This window comes from Macaca nemestrina, chromosome 8, assembly GCF_043159975.1.
Source record: "Macaca nemestrina isolate mMacNem1 chromosome 8, mMacNem.hap1, whole genome shotgun sequence".
NCBI classification, from domain to species: Eukaryota; Metazoa; Chordata; class Mammalia; order Primates; family Cercopithecidae; genus Macaca; species Macaca nemestrina.
Genome location: NC_092132.1, coordinates 44721335 through 44741918, shown reverse-complemented (window position 1 = coordinate 44741918; position 20584 = coordinate 44721335). Strand labels below are relative to the sequence as shown.

General features: G+C 40.5%; 1 protein-coding gene across 2 annotated transcripts; it reads right to left on the bottom strand.

Moving 5' to 3' along the window:
• Positions 1-2368: 2368 nt before the first annotated feature.
• Positions 2369-20472, bottom strand: LOC105476050 (poly(A) binding protein cytoplasmic 1). Of its 2 annotated transcripts, none has more exons than XM_071067937.1 (16): positions 20081-20472; positions 19739-19967; positions 16452-16645; positions 16138-16253; positions 13866-14005; positions 11519-11613; positions 11095-11232; positions 10807-10902; positions 7885-8157; positions 7558-7648; positions 6334-6444; positions 6098-6252; positions 5039-5123; positions 4366-4496; positions 3747-3840; positions 2369-2817 (listed from the first exon to the last, which is right to left on the bottom strand). In XM_071067937.1, the coding sequence occupies exons 2-15, from the start codon at positions 19929-19931 to the stop codon at positions 3748-3750; spliced, it is 1911 nt and encodes a 636-aa protein (XP_070924038.1). In that variant the 5' UTR covers positions 19932-19967; positions 20081-20472; the 3' UTR covers positions 2369-2817; position 3747. The 2 variants fall into 2 exon arrangements, with proteins under 2 accessions (XP_070924038.1, XP_070924039.1); XM_071067938.1 differs by having other exon boundaries at positions 13875-14005.
• Positions 20473-20584: the final 112 nt, after the last annotated feature.

Below are 20584 nucleotides of genomic sequence, written 5' to 3'. Positions count from 1 at the left end.
TTAGCCAGGCGTGGTGGTGCACGCCTGTAATCCCAGCTACTTGGGAGACTGAGGCACAAGAATCGTTTGAACCCAGGAGGCAGAGGCTGCAGTGAGCCAAGATCGTGCCACTGCACTCCAGCCCGGGCATCAAGAGCAAGACTCTGTCTCAAAAAAGAAATAAATCACCATGAACACTGAATTAGAAAATACAGGTTGAACATCCCTAATCCAAAAAGCTCCAAAACCCAAAACTTTTGAGTGCTGATATGACACAAGTGGAAAATTCCACACCTGACCTCATGTGATGGGTCACAGTCAAAAACTTTGTTTCATGCACAAATTTACTGAAAATACTGTATAAAATTACATTCAGGCTGTAACGTGTATGAAATAAATTGTGTTTAGACTTCAGTCCCATCCCCAAGATCTCATTCTGTATATGTGAATATTCCAAAATCCCAAGCATTTCTGAAAAGGGATAATCAACCTGTACCAAATTGTTGCCCCCCTAGAGGAAAGACAGGGTTAGGTTCCCGTAAGCCTGTGACATGTCCAGCAATTAATACATGACCTTGTTTTATGTGTTTCTGTTGAGATACCTTATTTAACATACATTAATACTGAACTCATATACCTCATGACACCCATGCCTGAAAAAAAGCCTCCCTAATACCCATTTTCTCCAAAAGGCTCATCTCTTCCTGCTTGTGCTGAGGAACACCAGGTAACACTTCTGCACTATCCTTGGGGCCATTTTAAACAGCAAAATCCACCCACAAAAGGCACAAAAATGTCAAGAACATAGTACTCAAGAGACCATGAAAGGGATACTCGTCTGGAAGTGTGATGTCAGGTGACGCAAACTTTTTGTTGCTCTGTACACGTCCATGAAAGCAGCATATAGGGGTTACAAATAAATTTTAGTGAGCAGGCAAATTTGCAAATATGGAATCTGCAAATGAGGATCAACTCTGTTTCCTTAATTCCTGCAAGAATCCAAATGTCTACTCTCCAGAGCTGTTGACTCTGGCCACTTAGTTTGCTACACCTGAAAAAGTAGACATTTCAAGAACAGATGAATGACTTATCTTCGAATTCACAACAAATACTGACTTCCAATCAGCCACCTAACATAGAAAGCTATAACCCAACCTGGCACTAGATTTTGGAACTAGTGTGTGAACTTTATAGATCTGACTTCAAGTGTCTCAAAATAGCCAGCTCTTTTAAATCCTCAAAATCTGAATCATTTTGTATTACAATTTTGAAAAAATAAGGTGTTTCTCTGCCTTCTTAACACAGTGAAGAAAATCTTTCAGAAGAAATTGTAATGAACCACCAGCCCGAGAGGGTATGTCTGCAGTGAGGCAAAACACAAAATAATCAGGATCCCCACTGGATGCACTGTTCTATGCTAAAAGGTAGGAGGGTGGAGTCTGTATTATCTTGAGTTTCAAAAGAAGCCAGAGTGAAAAGCATCCTAGGTACGGAAGCATCACTAGGCTTCATCAGCAGGGAGGGCTGCCACTGTCACAAGCCAGGGTTTTGTTTGGATTTATTTAATCCCAAAGGTTAATAGAATTGTTTATTTAGCATGGAATGAGATAACCACATGTTTAACTTAGAAAGCTAACTCTGGCAGTAGTCCACAGAGAATGATGGGTTAGAAGTTAAAACTCAAAAGTGTAAATTGCCTGGGTTATCAGTTTTATGCAGATACTCTATACCCCAGGCTAGATCTTGTAAATCCATCCTCCTAAAAGAACCCCATATCTTCACCTTTAACAAGTACTTGGGGTATTACACTAAAATTAAGTCACAATCATGAACTACCAAATTAAAGACCTTACAAAAATAAGGTTTAAAACTAATCATAACTTTTAACACTTTAATATTAAAATCATACCAAAGCTTATCTTATCTACATCCTCTTCAAGAGTAGCTGTCATTGTTTTACATGATGTAAGAGTTTAAGCTAATAATCTCATAGCCTAGAAACCTCAATATAATCATAAACTGGCAGGCCAGGCATGGTGGCTCATGCAGGAGGACACCTTGAGCCCAGGAATTCAAGACCAGCCTGGACAAAATAGGAAGACCCCACCTCTACCCGCAAAAAAAAAAAAAAAAACCCATAAACTGGTTTATCTTCAAAAGCTGATGGGTGTCAGTCTTGTACATGAAATATTAAGATCATAATCCATATGGAAACCTTAACTCATAAAATGCACTACAGGAATTGTCTTGTGCCTTTTACATAAAACCAATAGACCCCTTGAACTTAACAGTACATTTTTCAAAGATTCTTATGTCAGCTCAGCACCATTAAGATATTACCTATTTATGCATGGCAATTATAAAGACTTTGAAAAAAAGCAAAACCGTGCACTGTTTAAGGAATTTTTATTAAAGCAAGAATTTTATAATCCAAATTACGTTTCCTTGCTCAGTTATCAATTCTGTTATTTAAAACAGAACTGACATTTTGAGCTATTCCACAGTAAAGAATTACAAAATTAAAGAAAGGAATGCTTTAAATTTTTGTACTTTGCTGAAAATTCTTTTTCCCAGGGTCTATAAAACATTAATTTGTTTTTATATTTTACTATTTTTTTGTGTTTTTTTTTTTTGTTTTTAAATCAATAAGTAATCTAGGACTAGCATTATGTTTGCTAGACCTGGCATTTGCTCGGTACATAAGGTTCAAAGTTTCCTTTCCTTTTTTTATTTATTTTATATTTTGCAATGTTTTTTTTCCATAATATTTAAGTTTTTCGATGTTTAGATATTTTTCTTCGGTGAAGCACAAGTTTCTTTTCGTGGTCCCTGATCAATCTGTAAATGTTAAAAAAATAAATTAAGACCAGGACTATCACTTGTCAGTAGCAAATTAAAGCCCTTAGCCAAATCCAATGTAGCTGCCTGTTTTTATCTATAGTTTTATTGGAACACAGCCATAACTGTTCATTTGTATATATACTGTATACGGTTGTCGTGACATGGTAACATTGGAACAAGATCATTTCAGAGATAACATGGTCCTCAAAGCCCAAAATATTTCCTATCTGGCCCTTTACAAAAAAGATTTACCAATCCCTGGTCCTGATCCTGGCTGCACTACTCAATTTCTTGGGAGTAATGAAAGACAGCAGTAGAGACCCAAGGACATCACCCGAAAAGGAAAGGTGTAACCATGAAAGCCAACCTGTGACAGGCCATTTAATATATATTACTATACAAAATCTGGCAGGGCGCAGTGGCTCACGCCTTGTAATCTCAAGACTTTGGGAGGCAGAGATGGGAAGATCACTTGAGGTCAGACGTTTCAGACCAGCCTGGCCAACACGGCAAAACCCCGAGTCTAGTAAAAATACAAAACTTAGCTGGGCATGGTGGCATGGGCCTATAATCTCAGCTGCTTGGGAGGCTGAGGCAGGAGAATTGCTTGAACCTAGGAGGCAGAGGTTGCAGTGAGCCGAGATCGCGCCGCTGCACTCCAGCCTGGGTGACAGAGCGAAACTCCATTTCAAAAAAAAAAAAAAAAAAACCTGAAAGTGCTGGGATTTTAAGAATCCAACAGTTAACAGCTAAAATTCCTTTAATTCCTCTATAGTTAGTTCTACTTTTCCTTGAAAAATTAGCAATACATTTAAATGACCTGTAAAATGATCTTTTACTACGTACATTTCAAAAATATGCTCAACAAACTTAATAAAAGATGAAGAAAATAAGCTTAAAACAATAAACCAGAGGGAAAAGCTCACTTTAAACAGTTGGAACACCGGTGGCACTGTTAACTGCTTTCTGGGCAGCCTCTTTAGCTTGGTGGGCTTGTAGTACAGCTACAGCTTCATCAACCTAAGAAAGGTGCAAACAGATAAACTGGTTCAGGAAAGGAAATAAAGAGTTTCATATTGGTAACATACCAATTCCCAACAAAGGTAAGTTTCTTCCCTCAGATGAAAGTATAAATTGTTACGTTAAACTATATACATTCAATTTTGAGTTCCATTACACCATTATTCTAGAATTATGAATCGCCCCCTTGCACTTCTCTTTCCTTGTCCTCCCCATGCTTGAAAAATATTTCTGTCTCCACTAGAGAAAGCAGCAGCAGTTGAGAGTATGACTGTTGGAGCTGATGGGATTTGAAGCCAGGTTCTGCCACTTAAGAGCTGTGTAGGCATTTGGCAAATTACTCAGCCTGTTTCAGTTTCCCTATCTATAAAATGGGGATAATAGCACCACAGGTTATTATGCAGACTTTACAATTGTACATGGCTTATATATAACATGATGTAAGTGTTCTGTACAATTAAGTCCCCATAAAAAGCCATGTAATAACTGTGTAAAGAGGCAACATGGTAAATAAATTTAAATCACCTTAGAACGGAGTGACTCAGGAGACTCGAGCATATGAAGAAGTTCTGAATTATCAATCTCCAACAACATGCCAGTGATTTTACCAGCAAGAGTAGGGTGCATGGCTTGAATAAGAGGAAACAGCCGTTCACCTAGGAACAGAAACATTCAAAAACTCCCTTCAATAAAAAAAAAAGTTTTTAACTGCATTGAATTACCACATTAAACTGGGGTTTAAGAACCATACTTCTGTCTTACGTATATAATAAACCATAATCCACAATTTCATTATGTCTTCATGGGAACAACAGAGTTAAGAAAATCAGCCACGAGGCAATTAACTCTTGACATTATCGGCTTGCCAATTAAGCAATGTTACCATTAGATTGTCAAATCGGTGTTCAGGCAAAGTCACAAATTTTCTTCTCATTTGCTTCCAAATTCCTTATCTCAAAAATGTAGTGAGGGCCCACAGTGACTAATGCCCTACTACCCTATTTATTACTAACAATACATTTTCTTACTGGCTTTCCAGTGGTTTTAATTAGGCAGACCAACTGTGTATCATAATCATTCATGCCAATTCAGATCAATTCCACTGCCCTAGTTGTCAATTTTAGGTACAAACGGTTCCTAAGTGATTCCTATATTTTCTAGTCTCTTTAAACTGGCAAGGTGAGACGAAAGTACTCACCCAACATTTGCTTTTGCTCTTGAGGAGGGGCAGATGCCAACATGGAAGCAGTCAAAGGTTCCTGACCTTGTACATGAACAGCAGGCTAGACAGAAAATGAGAACTTAAGTTTAAAGCACAGAAAAAAAGGCAAATACAGTCATCAATGGACATCTGCTGAAGTGGTAGACTTCCATCGAAACATGAGGTGGAGAAGTTGAGTCAGTGAATCAAGAGGCCAAAGTAGTTATTATATATCATATACCATAGATATATATATATTTTTTTGAGATGGAGTCTCGCTTTTTCGCCCAGGCTGGAGTGCAATGGCGCAATCTTGGCGCACTGCAACCTCCGCCTCCCGGATTCAAGCAACTTTCCTACCTCAGCCTCCCCAGTAGCTGGGATTACAGGCATGTGCCACACCACACCTAGTTAATCTTTGTATTTTTAGAGCTGGGGTTTCACCCTGTTGGCCAGGCTGGTCTCAAACTCCTGACCTCAAGTGATCCACCCGCCTCAGCCTTCTAAAGTGCTGGGATTACATATAGGTGTGAGCCACCACGCCCGGCCCATAGCTACTTATAATAGTTGTTTTAGACCAGGCATGGTGATTTAGGATGTGAATTTCTGGCTGCTTGACCAATTCCTGAAGCATAAGACATCTTACATACTATCATATTAGCAGGATGATCCAGATAGGCTAAGCTCTCAAAAATCTATCATGCAGGTGTCTTTACATTTTTTCTTTTGAGACAGAGTCTTGCTGTCACCCAGCAGGGATTACAGCTTGCTGCAGCCTCAAACTCCTGGGCTCAAGCAATCCTCCTGCCTCAGCCTTCCTAGTAGCTGGGACTACAGGCATGTGCCACCACATCCAGCTAGTTTTCTTTGTGGAGACAGGGTCCTGCTATGTTGCCCAGGCTGGTTGGTCCCAAACTCCTGGTCTCAAGCAGTCTGCCTGCCTCAGCCTCCCAAAGTGCTGGGGTTACAGGTGTGAGCCACTGTACCCAGCTGTCTTCACACCTTTGACTTCACCCAAGAAATGTGATTTTTATTAAGAAATCATTAAATCCATACCTGTTGCATTGTAACTTGTGGCTGTGCATTAAGATGTTGCTGAGGATTGCGAACTCCTGCAGCATATTTATACTGTGGAACGGTGCGGACAGCAGGAGTAGCTGCAGCAGCTGCAGCTGCAGGACGTGGACCCATTGTCTGTGTTGATGTGTTAGCTAAAAAATAAGAACGTTTTGTATTTTTATCTTGCTCTTTCAAATTGGTGATCAATTTTTAAAGGAAGGATTAAGACTCACCAACACGCTGTGTTGACATGACTCGTGGAACCTGTGAAGAAGCTGGTCTCATAGTACTAAATGGTGGTCTAGGAGCAGCTGGGCGGATAGCACCGGGCATATTTTGGAATGCTGCATTTTAAAGATTTGAATATACATTAACTGGGAAAATTTACTGACTGAAAAGTGTTCATGCTTTTTTCTTCGATCTGAGGTTTGCATAAAAGACTAAAAAGTGACAAAGCTTTTTAAAGCTGAGTCTTACATCTGCCATTTTCCCAGACTCAAGAGCATCAGTAAGTAAAAACATTAATTCATACAGGATGAGTACTTATAAATATACCTGGAACAAAATCATGGTAAAATTCTAAGTGCTCCCAGCCGGGCCAACAGGGCAAAATCCCGTCTCTACAAAAAATTTAAAAAATTAGCTGGGTGTGGTGGTGTGTGCCTGTAGTCCCAGCTACTTGGGAGGCTGAGGCCGGAGGATCACTTGAACTCGGGAGATGAAAGCTGCAGTAAACCAAGATCATGCCACTGCACTCCAGCCTGGAAGACAGAGTGAGACTCTGTCTAAAAAAATAAACTCTAAGTGCTCTTGGAATATAACGTACTGTTCCACAGGACAAGACTTAAAATGCCACGACTCTGATTCTCATACATGATTAAATGGAACGAGACCTTTAAAACTGTGGCCTAACAAAATACGAAACTGGCTGGGTACCACAGCTCACACCTGTACTCTGAACACTTTAGGAGGCTGAGGTGGGCGGATGACCTAAGATCAGGAGCTCGAGACGAACCTGGCCAACATGGTGAAACCCCGTCTCTACTAATAATGCATTAAGTTAGCTGGGTGTGGTGGCGGGCACCTGTAATCCCAGCTACTCCAGAGGCTGAAGCAGGGAGAATCGCTTGAACCTGGGAGGTGGAGGTTGCAGTGAGCCGAAATTGAGCCACTGCACTCCAGCCTGGGGCAACAGAGCGAGACTCTGTCTCAAAAAGAAAGAAAGAAAGAAAGAAAGAAGAGCTGTACCTATTCCCAAAACTCTTATAAAAGGAAATCAAACCACTGTAGACATTACTATCTTAGCACTGTTTTTAAATGCTATAAAAATGAACATCCATAACCACAAATTACGTGAAATGCAATAGTTAACCTAACATTGATATAGAAGAGCTGTTTTACCCAATGCGTATTTTTAAACTCAATCCCCAACCTTAATTAAAAGAAAAAATACTTACGATGAGGTCTGGCACCCTGAGCAGTCCAGCGAGGACTTGGTCTTAGTTGAGCAATTTGGCTAGGAGGATAGTATGCAGCACGGTTCTGAGTCTGCAGGGAAAAAAAAGCACATGAGTTTATCAGTTGAAGAAAAAAGCAAATAATACAATAAATTATACATACTTTTTCAAAACATTTACCAGGCCTTCAGACTCAGGCATTTTTTCCAACTCAATCATAATTCACCTTTCTTAATGTTTCAGATTTGGGGGGCATGGGGCATAAAAAACACTAGAAATGACCAAATATGAAAACCTTCATGGTTCTGGTTGCCTCCTAAAACCTACCTGTGGGATAGCTGCCATGAAGTAACCTGAAGGAGGTGCTGGCTGGTAGGGGTTGATTACAGGGTTGGGCACAGCTCGTACACTTGCCATTCTCTGCATATACTGGTTAGTGAGGTGAGCCTGGCGCTCTTCTTTGCGCTGAGCTAAAGCTACATACAATGGCTTTGTGGCCACAATTCTACCGTTCATTTCTGTAACTGCTTTAGTGGCTTCTTCTGGGGAGGAGAAACATACAAAACCAAACCCTTTGCTGCGACCACCCTCCATCATAACCTATTAAAAGGAAAAAAAAAAAGTTAATGCAATGGTAGAATGAGGCACATAAAAACAGTATTACAATTTAGACAATGATAAATCACCGAATCAAATAACTAAACCATATTAATGCTTAATCTTGTATTCACCCATTGAGTTCACAATTTTTCCTTAATACCCAAGTTACTAAGGGCAAACTACACACATGCACTGCCCTAGTCAAGCCAAAGAACTGACAGAAGTGAAGGCCGCACAGAAACTTTTAAAGATTTTAGATACTAAATTTGATTGTATTTTCAATATTAAAATTATCTAAATAAATACATCCCAGGTCTACTAAATGGGCTTTTGGGCACCACTGGAAGCATTTCCCAATTAAATTGTGACTACTCTAACAATTCAAGCTGACAAGATGCTTTACTATGCCTTTGAGAAAAAAAGTAGTTGCATCTTACAATACCCACATCTTAAAGTTTTCACATTCAAGAGCAGAGGATCCATAAATATTACACTACAAAGAACACTCAAGAGGAAGGTTCCTCTAAAATTGATTGCAAAGACCTTTTAAATGAGAAATGAAGACTTGCAAAGAACCACTCGCTAGGCCAGCAACATATATACACGTGCTATAAAACTAAATTAACAGTATGCGAGTGGCACAGGAACAAATGGTAATAAAATAAGAGTTCAGAAATATACCCAAGCAATTATGGGAATTCATTGTGTTAAAAGTTAACATTTTAAAGTACTGGGGAAAAAGGACTTTGGGCTACTCAATATATGATACACTGGGACAAATGAAAAAATGTAGAACTCTTATTCACATTACATTGAAAAATCTTAAATGCCAGGTAGATTCTGAATCTGAATGTAAAAAATGTAGAAATAGAAAGCCTTTCTAAGATCACACACACACACACACAACTGAAGTCTATAAAGTGGAAAATCCGAAGAAAATATTTCCAATATAAAACAAATGTTCGGCCGGGCGTGGTGGCTCATGCCTGTAATCCTAGCACTTTGGGAGGCCGAGGCGGGTGGATCACCTGATGTCAGGAGTTCAAGACCAGCCTGGCCAACATGGAGAAACCCCGTCCTTACTAAAAATACAAAAATGAGCCAGGCGTGGTGGCAGGTGCATATAATCCCAGCTACTCAGGAAGCTGAGGCAGGAAAACTGCCTGAACCCAGGGGGTGGAGGTTGCAGCGAGCTGAGATCGTGCCACTTCACTCCAGTCTGGGTGAAAGAGCAAAACACCGTCTCAAAAAAATAATAAAACAAATGTTCCCTCAATCAGTAAAAAGACAATCAGCCAGGCACGGTGGCTCGCGCCTGCCCAACACTTCAGGAGATCACCTGAGGTCAGGAGTTGAAGACCAGCTTGCCCAACACGGTGAAATCCCATCTCTACTCAAAATGCCAAAAATTAGCTGAGCGTACGCACGCCTGTAATCCCAGCTTCTCGGGAGGCCGAGGTAGGAGAATCACTTGAACCCGGGAGGCGGAGGCTGCAGTGAGCCGAGACTGCACCACTGCACTCCAGCTCAGGCGAGAGTGAGACTCATCTTTAAAAAAGGCAAAAAAATAAAAAATAAAAAATAAACCCTCCTAAGTTTAAGCATTTGCGTTGTGCCACATTAAAAGCACTCTTGGGCAGCATGTGGCCTGCAAGCAGCAGGCTGGACAAGCTTGGCATAAGCCCAGGAAAGGCTGAGGCTGCAGTGAGCTGTGACTGTGCCATGCCCCTGCACTCCAACCTGGGCAACATAGTAAGATCCTGTCTCAAGAAACAGAAAAACATGCATGCTTCATACATTCAAAATATGCTGATGCACAACACTCAATTTAAACAACATCCAGGGAACACACTGAAGACAAAAACATTCAGGAATAAATTCTATCATACTCTAAGTACTCTTACATAAAAAGCATAATCTGAAACACAAGACAACCATAGGACTTCCATCTTACTTGTATTCACACACCTTTCCCCTAACATTTCCTCACTCTCACAGAAGCTTCCTCGGGCTTGCCAGGAAAAGCTGACTAGAAAGATCAGCCACAGCGTCATTCCAGTTCAGTTGAGTTGTAATTTTTTCTATGCACTCTTCCCCAACCCCAGCAAAATTACATATGCACAAAACTTTGCATATAGAGGGACTCTTGGCCCACGGACACTAGACAAAAACATCTAGAAGAAAACTTCTTAAATCAAGATTTCAGAATCTGTACTAGAATACTACTGTTGTGTTTCTTAATCTCTCATTTCAAGTAAAAGAAAATATGATCTCTATTCTTACTGCTAGGGGGCAGGGGAAGGAATTGGGGCTTGACTACCCAGAATGAATTGTAGACATGAACAAACAGATCAGAACTATACTAACAATTATAAGTCCCTAATAAATTGCTTTAGTAAAATGACTAATTGTTGGAATACTGCATATCATGTGAGGATTATCAGTCTTCCTTAGCAAAGAGTTCAGCACTTGCCATTTATAAGTTAACCCTTAGGCTACGACAACTACTTCAAATGTGAATATAAGTTTTAGAAGTAATGAAGCAAACACCTCTCTAATGGCTATAATTAATGCAAAATTTATATACATATATCTACATGTATGAATTTTTATCAAACCTCAAAAAAACTGCACCATATGTTTTCTTACCTTTGCACTAGTGATTGTACCAAATGGAGAAAACTCTTTCCGGAGACGTTCATCATCAATACCATCATCAAGATTTTTCACATAAAGATTAACACCCTAAAAAGAAGAAAAGAAAACTATAAAAAAAGAAAACCATGGTGGTACCTAATTACATCTCCTATTATTTTATCCCATGTTTCTTCTCCTATTCCCCTCTCAAACCCTCCAGTTACCTGGGAGTAACTGAAATCAACGTAAAATAGGTTTCCTCATCCCTGTCTTATTTTGCTTGTTCAATTAAAAATGAACCTGGTATCTGGTGATCCTATCTTGCTTCATCTGTTCAAATTTGCGCTTAAGTTCCGTCTGCCGTTCCACCTTTTTCTGAGCTCGACCAACGTAAATTTGTTTTCCATTGAGCTCCTTTCCATTCATCTCATCCACAGCCTTCCAAAAAAAAAAAAAAATCACAAAACTTTCAACTTATAGTTCATTTCCTTAACAGTTAAGACGAATTTGTTAAGTCACAAAAGCTAAAGACAAACCCATCCCAAAATCTCAAGGTTTTGGGACAACATAGGTTACCAATTTATACTCTCAAAGCTAATGCATAAAATGCAAATAACTGAAAATATAAGAACATGTAAAATAGCTATTAGTATGCACATAAACTTCAACACAAGAGCAACTCAACTTTGCACCCCCTTCTTCCTGCTGAATACAGACCACTTACTTTCTGTGCATCTTCATGCCTTTCAAAGCTTACAAATCCAAATCCTTTGGATTTTCCACTTTCATCAGTCATTACTTTCACACTTAAGGCAGGCCCTAAAAAATTTTTTTAAATAAATCAAAAATATTCCATACAATATTCATGTTATACATTTCAAATTTCAATATGCAAAGACAAAGCCACGAAAAAAATGAGATAAAATTTCAAAACTCCATAAATTGACTCCTCCCTCCCACCTTGAAAGACCCTTTATTATTAAGAAGGTAAATACCTTCCCTCCCCTGAAGGATTCCTCCTTCCATTTAAGGTTTACTTTAAATGGCTGTAAAAAGTTTCATTCTCAGCTCTAGCACAAAACAGAGTTGCGTTTTTTACCCAATAATTTGAAGCCTTCCCTTTTCTATATAGTATCTCATTCCATCGCCCAGGCTGGAGTGTAGTGGCACAATGAATAAGCTCACTTTAACCTCAACTCCTGGGCTCAAGTGATCCTCCTGCCTCAACTTACCGAGTAGCTGGGAACTACTGGCCCACATACCACCATGCTTGGCTAACTTACTTTTTGTAGAGATAGGGTCTTGCCATGTTGCCCAGGCTAGTCTCAAACTTGTGGCTTCAAGTGATCTTCCTTCCTTGACCTTCCCAAACGCTAGGGTTACAGGCATGAGCCACTGTGCCAGACCAATTTGATTTTCTTTGTATCAATTAAGACACAAGTATTTATTAAGCCTTGGCCTACCTGACTTTCAATAGGGAGTGGAGGGAATACATGGTTGGACTCTTTGGTAAGACACAGGTGATTTAGGAATTTGAAAGACAGGAAAAAAAAATTTTTTTTAAAGACACAGGTGAATTACCTGGAGGAGGAAGCATTTATTTCTGAAGACATGTTTTCCCTAACTCCCTCTAAAGTGGGAGAGATAAGTAACTGAGGCAGGTGGTCTCTCAAGCAAGTGGGGCAGAAAAGGTTAAAAATCACATTTGATTACAGAAATTTAGAAGATGTATGGGCCAAGGCAGATTTTCTTCTGAATGTGCCTCTCTCCTGAGGCCAAAGAAAATACAACATATTCACATATTTGTGGTCAACTTATGCAGCATTACTCATAGGATAGGTAGTTAACAACATCAACTTTTACAAATAGCTTCTAATGAAAAGATACTAAGAAACACGATAGTTGAAATATATAAAAGACAGTAGCTAAAGACAATTTGGGGGTTGAGCTGTGAAACATGATGTCACTTTCTACATTTTATATTATCTTTGTGCAAAATGGTATGTTTTTTGCTCTAGTGGAGGGCTCAATGTGACACGCTAGCATGGCAATAAGCTATTACATTTCCTGGCCAGGCGCAGTGGCTCACATCTGTAATCCCAGCACTTTGGGAGGCCGAGGTGGCTGGGATCACTTGAGGTCAGGAGTTGGAGACCAGCCTGGCCATCATGGTGAAACCCCGACTCTACTAAAAGTACAAAAATTAGCTGGGCATGGTGGCGCACACCTGTAATCCCAGCTACTCAAGGAGGAGATAGGAGAATTGCTTGAAGCTGGGAGGTGGAGGTTGCAGTGAGCCAAGATCACGCGACTGTGCTCTCCAGCCTGGGTGACAGAGCAAGAGTCAAAAAAAAAAAAAAAAAAGTACTAGATTTAGTATTATATTTCCAAATTCTTTATTATTTGACATACTAAAAAAAGCCAGCCACCTCTAAGTTCAACAAAAAGTGCAAAGGGCAGGGTCAAGCAAATCATCTGCACGTGTACGCTTAAAAGTTATTTTCTGTTACACCCCTACCTAAACTAAGGCTGGTTTGTGCTTCATTAATTTCAAGTTTTACGAAGTTATTTTTAAATGCAGGAAATAAGTATTTTAAATCCCAAGGAATCACTGGAAAATCTGGATTTTTGGCTTCATTGCTGAAAATCATTGTTTTAAACTGCTCAAACATGATGTTACTTAAACTGACCAGCTTTATTGTCCTATGAGACTGCATTCCACTGTAAGCTGGCTGTGTCAAATGTATACTTCTGACGACACGGGATCTCTAATCACACACACGTGCACACACACATATATATATCTCCAGCCTCTTAAAATATTTTAAAATCTGTCCTAATTACTTAGTCATACCTTACTGTGCTAATCTAATGCTATTAACCTTTAACCTGGATAGAATTCTATTTATGTGTAATAGATGGCCAGCAGCTTAATTCTAATAACCACAAATATTTTAAAGTACCACGTAAGTCTAATTTTATTGACATTTTTAGTATAAAGTAATAGCTAAAATTAACATTGAGCACTAATTCAGAACTTTGTGTGTAAAAATTTAATTAAGACACATTACCAAACTTGCCAAAGAGATCCTTAAGGCGCTCATCATCCATGTCTTCTCCAAAATTCTTGATGTAAACATTGGTGAATTCTTTTGCCCTAGCTCCAAGTTCAGCTTCTCGTTCTTTACGAGACTTAAATCGTCCAACAAATCTAAGATATACAAGGACTACAACATTAGATACTATTTTATAAAGTTCAAATTAATTAAGCCTGATGGTTGGTTTTGTTATTGTTACTGAGAATATTCAGAATCCCTAATAAAGAGCACTCTACAAAAGAGAAATAGGGCCATAATTTAAGATATGACACCATGAAATACATGAATAAACCTCTAACTACAATCACAAAAAAGGAAACTTTTAATACACACTTCTCTAGCTAACCCAGGGTTAAAGGGATCACTCCCATCAATACAAATGAGTGGAAGTGCATGTGTACCATGCCAATAAAAAGACCTCTATCAAATTAAAAAGCTTTCATCGTCATTTCAAAGTGGCCGTTGAGCTTTCTCTGCCATCTCCTAGAATAAAAATTTAAACTTCCCAATCCTGTACTCTAACATACAACAGCCTGACATAACTGCAGCATTTTCAACAAAATGACACTAAAATTTAATTTTTCCTGAATGTAAGAGTAGTAATTCACAACAAGGATCACTGGGCTAGGCAGTGGCTCACACCTGTAATCCCAGCACTTGGGGAGGCCAAGGTGGCATAATCACTGGAGCCCAGAAATTCAAGTTCAGCCTGGCCAACATGGTGAAACTGTCTCTACTAAAAATACAAAAATTAGTTGGGTGTGGTGGTGTACACCTGTAATCCCAGCTACTTGGGAGGCTAAAGTACGAGAATCACTAGAACCCGGGAGGCAGAGGTTGCACCACTGCACTCCAGCCTGGGCAAGAGAGCAAGACCATGTTTCAAAAAAATAAAAATAAAAAGAATAAGTATCACTGAAGAAGAAAAGGTAGCACGTGTGTCATAGCATATTGTAATACACAGCAAAGCAGAAGGAAAAACCATCTTCCATAATCTAACCCTAGTCATCTAAATCTCCTTATCTCTAACCTAGCTTTGGAATAAAAAGTAAAATAAAAATAATTGCCTTATCTCCCCACAAAATATGGTTGGTCTTCACTATGCTGTTAGTTTCATAAATGTTCTCAAAGGGAGTGTATTTCATTGTGGGCATCACTTTCTGCTTTGTAAATGAAGCTGCAACTTTTTTAAGTGACAAGGTCTTGTTATTTTGCCCTGGCTGGAGTGTAATAACTGTTCATAGGCACAATCACAGCACACTACAGTCTTGGCTCAAGCATCCTGCCTCAGCTTCCCAGTGGCTGGGAAGAAAGGCACACTGCAGTAAAGCTGAAACTTTATGAAAGACACTTTGTGTACTTCTTCATAGGACAGCTACAAATTTCCAAAAGAGTTATATCACTTTTACTCCAAAGAGCAATATAGCATTCTTTTCTGGATCCTGCCAGGGTTGGGCTTGCTTTTTTTTCCTCCTAAAGCACTGGTGACAGGCATTTGTGAGTACTAATTTTTTTTTTTAGACAGAGTTTCAATCTTGTCACCCAGGCTGGAGTGCTATGGCGCAATCTCAGTTCACTGCAACCTCCACCTCCTGGGTTTAAGTGATTCTCCTGCCTCAGCCTCCCGAGTAACTAGGATTACAGGCATGTGCCACCACGCCCGGCTAATTTTGTATTTTTAGTAGAGATGGGGTTTCTCCATGTTGATCAGGCTGGTCTCAAACTCCCAACCTCAGGTGATGGGCACACCTCAGCCTCCCAAAGTGCTAGGATTACAGGCATGAGCCACCGCGGCCAGACTTGTGAGTAATGTATGTCTCTCATTTTACAGTACTTAAAAGCAAATTATTTTGAGTTTCCTCACCTATAAAATGGGCTAATTTAACCAGTACCTCAAGAATTATGAATATTAGGTCTGAATTCCTGATTTTTCACTAATGCACTGATTTTGAAAAAGCTTCATATTTCTGTTTACCTATCTTCTGTTATCCTTTTGGCATGAATGTTAATTATACTAAACCTGTTATTTGTATGTTATACTTATTGTGTAAAAAATTCAATTATAAAAATCAAGATTAGCTTATTTTCACTCCAGTACAACTGTATTCAATTTTCTTGTTATTCATCTTTATTTTTATTCTTTTATCTTACGTGTATCTAACTTCTCCCTGACAAATATTAACTTAAAATGAATGGATTTGGAATTATTAAAAATAAGATTCATAATATGATTATTTATACTTACACTTTGCGATCATTTAGGAGCATTCCATTCATTTTTTCAATAGCTCGTTCAGCTGCTTCCTGCGTCTCAAAGTGTACAAATCCATAGCCCTTGGAACCATTTTCATCACAAACCACCTAGGGAAAAACGTATACCCATTTTTCTTTATTTGCTATTGATTTAACATTTGTTCAGTGTTGAGAAACAACCTGTTAGCCATCTAACCTGGATATTTGTGAAATAAAGATATCCATTACAGCACAGTTCCTATTTCAAGCACTAAACTAAAAGTAGCTCAACAATATAAACATGTTTACCGGACATTTTTGGCTTACCTTACATGAAAGGATGTTACCAAAAGCAGAAAATGTATCATACAGTGCTTTATTATCAATGGATTTGTCCAGATTTTTAATGAATATGTTGCCTACTCCACTTTTGCGAAGTGATGGATCACGCTGAGACCACATGATGCGTACTGGTTTGCCCTTTATAACATCAAAATTCATGGTGTCCAAAGCACGCTCCGCTGCAGGAAAGACATTTTCAGAGTCAATATTATTTTTGCTGGCTACTTTACATAAACTATGGTGAGTGGAGTGGGTGGACACATGGTCTCACAGTTGAACACTTCCTCTTTAAGCTTCAAGATGGCTAGACCTTTTCAAGTATCACACACTAGTGTAGGACCTAAATTGTATAAAGCAAAGACAAATACCAGAAGCCCCTGAAATTTCTCACATATAAAAGGATGCCATATTGCTAATAATTAATGAATTCCTGAAGCAATCTCTTGCCTTAATTGCCATTAAATCTAGAAGCACTTTTTTTCCCTACTTAACAAAATCCAAATTCCTTCACATATGACCCATTTAATAGTATAAGACATTACCCAATAGATTTATCTACAAGCTGGAAGTAGTTTACAGATTTCAATAGTTTAACTTCTTCCCAACTACTTGCTAAAATTGATCATTTCATTGCTAATGACTGACAATATTATACGAAAACCAGTCCATTTCCTAAAAAATGAAAGTTTCTTAATTATTGGGAGGAGGGAGGATTTCAGTGATTCATGGCACAACTTCCATTTAAGAAAATGAAAGGCTAGACCAAGATTTGAATCATGCTTTCAAAAGCTAATGTGAAGTTGGACATACTCGGTTTCATAATCACAGAATTTTAAAAACACCAGGTCTGCAATATTCAGAAATCACTATTAACGCTTTCTTGACACATAAAATCAATTTCACTTTAGATCGCTGATTTTCTTAACAATTGATTTAGTTATTTCTGAATAGTGCTAGAAAATTTCAAAATCTACAATTAATTTCAGGGTCTATAAAGGATTGAATTGGATGTATTCCTGTACCATTAAAGGCTCTAAATGAAATAACACATCCTTAAATGAAAAGACTGGTCCCCCAAGAGAGGAAAAACAGTCCCTTTTAAGTCCTGAAACAATTTCCACAAATTCCATGCCAATGTAAATTTAAAATTATTCACAGGACGAATTTTCCAGCCACCTTTTTTATAAATGAAAGTTCCAGTTTCTAGAATATAGTGATAATCAGCTGTTAGCTCATTATCAAGTGACCACACCTACTCAGCTTCCCTAGTTTTTTTTTTTTTTTTTAGCTGACTTTGCTTGAGCTATTTTTCAATGAGTCACCTCTTCCTATGAAATTGAAAACTGGTCACTTTCAGAAGCTATTCTGCCTATCAATGTAGCAATAAGGTTTTAAAAAAATAAGAACAAGAAATCCACTGAATTAGTTGGATGGCAAATTGTACACACAGAACTAGACAAATGGAAAACTGCCATATTCTTTTCAGTAGTTAGGGTACTGGTCTTACTGGTACAGACTGTTAATATATACTGTACACTGTAACCACGGCAACCTGAAGTTCAACTCTTCGAACCCCAAGAAACGTAAAAACTGTTTTTTGGATTTAAAAACGTCAAGTTCAGAAAGAGTAACACTTTCAAGTTACCATTTTACGGTCTCTAGAATTCACTCCCGTCTTTTCTCTACCAACTCTTAGGTTGTGATAACCTGCCCCAAAGTTATCTACCCGCATCTGACAGGCATTGATACATCCTGCCTAAAGTTGACAAGAACTGTTATGAAGTGACATTTGGAGTTACTGCTTACAGAGCAAAAGGGCAGGAAACCTGCAGTGCAGTTTTACAACTTCTGGCTCTGTGTCACTCAATATTCGCTTCCAAAATCAGTATCAATTTTACACAGTGAAGAGCTGATCAGTAACCTAAGTTCTACTGAATGAATGTTAATAGAAGCTTAAATCCCACCCTTAAGGCATTTTCTACTAAAATAAAAATGAATTCTTATTTCTATTATTTGACACATATTCAAGTGGCCAGCCTGTAGGGGGGAAAAAGGCAAAATTGGGCTGTAAAATGGAATGAAGCTGACTTCTCAAAGCCAATTGATCTAAAGACAAATCCTAGCAACTCAACAGACCATCATAGATATTATCTGTTTACAAAATTGTATTTCTGTTAACTGTTTAGCTTCCAAATAAAAGCACAAAGTTAGCTGCATTTCTCACCCATAAATTTCAAGCTCAATTTAATCTCTGTTGGTTTGTACTCAGTCATTTCCCAAGATTTACAAGTATCATGGGCCACTTTTTTAAAAAAAAAAGAGAAACTTGAAGTTCTTGCATGCTACAGGTAAGACTGGTCCAGTTGGAATTACACTAAAGTAGTATTTTATAGCCAAAAGTGACTATTTTATAAAGAAAACCCCCTCAAAACGACAAGAACTATTTCAGAAGGTAACATATAATATACTCGAAAACTACCAATATTGTGAATCTAAGGTAAAATTTAACTAAACATGGTGTAAGTTGCCTGAGAAAACTGGCCTTCAAAGTGGTCGGCTCCCACAACCCCTCCTCCCACTCTGCCCTTTTAATGTTAAAGAAATGCTTGATCTAGGGGAAACCCCCAAATGCACGTCTCCAGTAAATTCCATTTCTAGATCCATCAGTCACTGATGAGTTCTGGGGAGTGGATTCACAAGCCTCAGGACCACCACCACACCACACATCGCCACAGGAACTTTATTCTAAGGCCTGGTGGCTCCCCCAGGCGACTGGGCCAGGAAGAGGAGCAGGCCTCGGGCCTGCGAGGTTACAGGGTTCAACACGTGGTATTTTTTGAGCACCAAACTGCACTTCCTCCCCAGGCTGGGGCGCCGGCAGGAACTCCGGGTGGTGGGAGCGCCTCCACCTCTTACCCACGAAGGGAGCTCAGCGCTCAACGTCCCAGAATCCCGGGGCCACCGGCGGGAGCGCGGCGGAGGAACCGAATCTACCCACCCTCCCGGCGCGTCATCACCCTAAAGTTTGAGAGCGTCTGAGGCCGAGAAAATGGTCGCAAAGGAGGAAGTAGCCGGGCGTGCGGCTGCCGGCAGCGCGAGTCCCCGCCGGTTCGGGGAACGTGACTCCAGGGGCCCCGGCGCCTTCCCGCTGGCCGTCGCGGGGTGACATGCCCTCCCGCCCCCCGCCCCGGGCCCGCCGGCCTACCCCGCCCGCCGCCGCCGCCCGAGCCTCATGGCCGCCCGCCCGCCCGACCGCGGAGCCCGGCGCTCACCGTCCGCCGGCTGCTGGAAGTTCACATACGCGTAGCCCAAGGAGCGGCGGGTGATCATGTCCCTGCAGACCCGGATGGAGAGGATGGGCCCGGCCGGGCTGAACTTCTCGTAGAGCATCGCCTCGGTCACGTCGGGGTGGAGGTCCCCCACGTAGAGCGAGGCCATGGGGTAGCTGGGGGCGCTGGGGTTCATCTCGGCACGGCTGCCCGCAGGGCCACAGGCCGCGACCTTTCCGTGAGAGGAGGAGAGCGAGTGCCGGGGCTGGGGGCCGGAGCCGGGGGGAGGGGAGCGGGAGCAAGCGCAGAGGGACAAAAATCAACCGGAATTGAAAACTACTCAACGGCCGCAGAACGGGGTCGATCCACTGCCGCTGGCTGCCGGCTGCCGGCGGGGAGGGAGGGTGGCGGTGTCGGGTCCGGGCAGCGGGAAGGCCTCGGTCTCTTGGTTCCTTCTTGGAGCTGCTGCGGGGCCGCGGGCGGGCGGGTCGGTCTCGGCTGCTTCACCGGGTTATTTTATAAAAGAGGAAGAAAAAAAAATAAAAGTCTCCGGCGGGGGAGACGCGGATTTTTTGTAAATTTTTTTGGGGTTTTTTAAAAGATTTTTTTAGATTTTTTTTGGATTTTTTAATAATAAATGTGTGTTCCGAGCCCGGAGCACACACTCCGCACTCTCAGCACTAACCGCCGGGGAGAAGGGGAAGCACCGCCTCCTGCACCCTGTACTTATACCCCCCGCCGCACTCGCCCCGCCCCCGCGCGTCTGACGCCAGGGCCCTACGCGAGCGTCAGCGCCGAAGGAGGAGGAGACGCGGAGGCCAGGGGGAGGAGGGAAGAGAAAACAGCAGG

Bases quoted from the DNA above. Each gene is read 5' to 3' on its own strand.
- LOC105476050 (XM_071067937.1), bottom strand. From the start codon at position 19,931: ATGAACCCCAGCGCCCCCAGCTACCCCATGGCCTCGCTCTACGTGGGG. The intron at 14,006-16,137 runs GTAAGTATAAAT...TGTATATCTTAG, and splicing joins CTCCTAAATGATCGCAAAGT to ATTTGTTGGACGATTTAAGT. The intron at 5,124-6,097 runs GTATGGATTTAA...TTTTCTGTCTAG, and splicing joins CACAAGTTACAATGCAACAG to CCTGCTGTTCATGTACAAGG.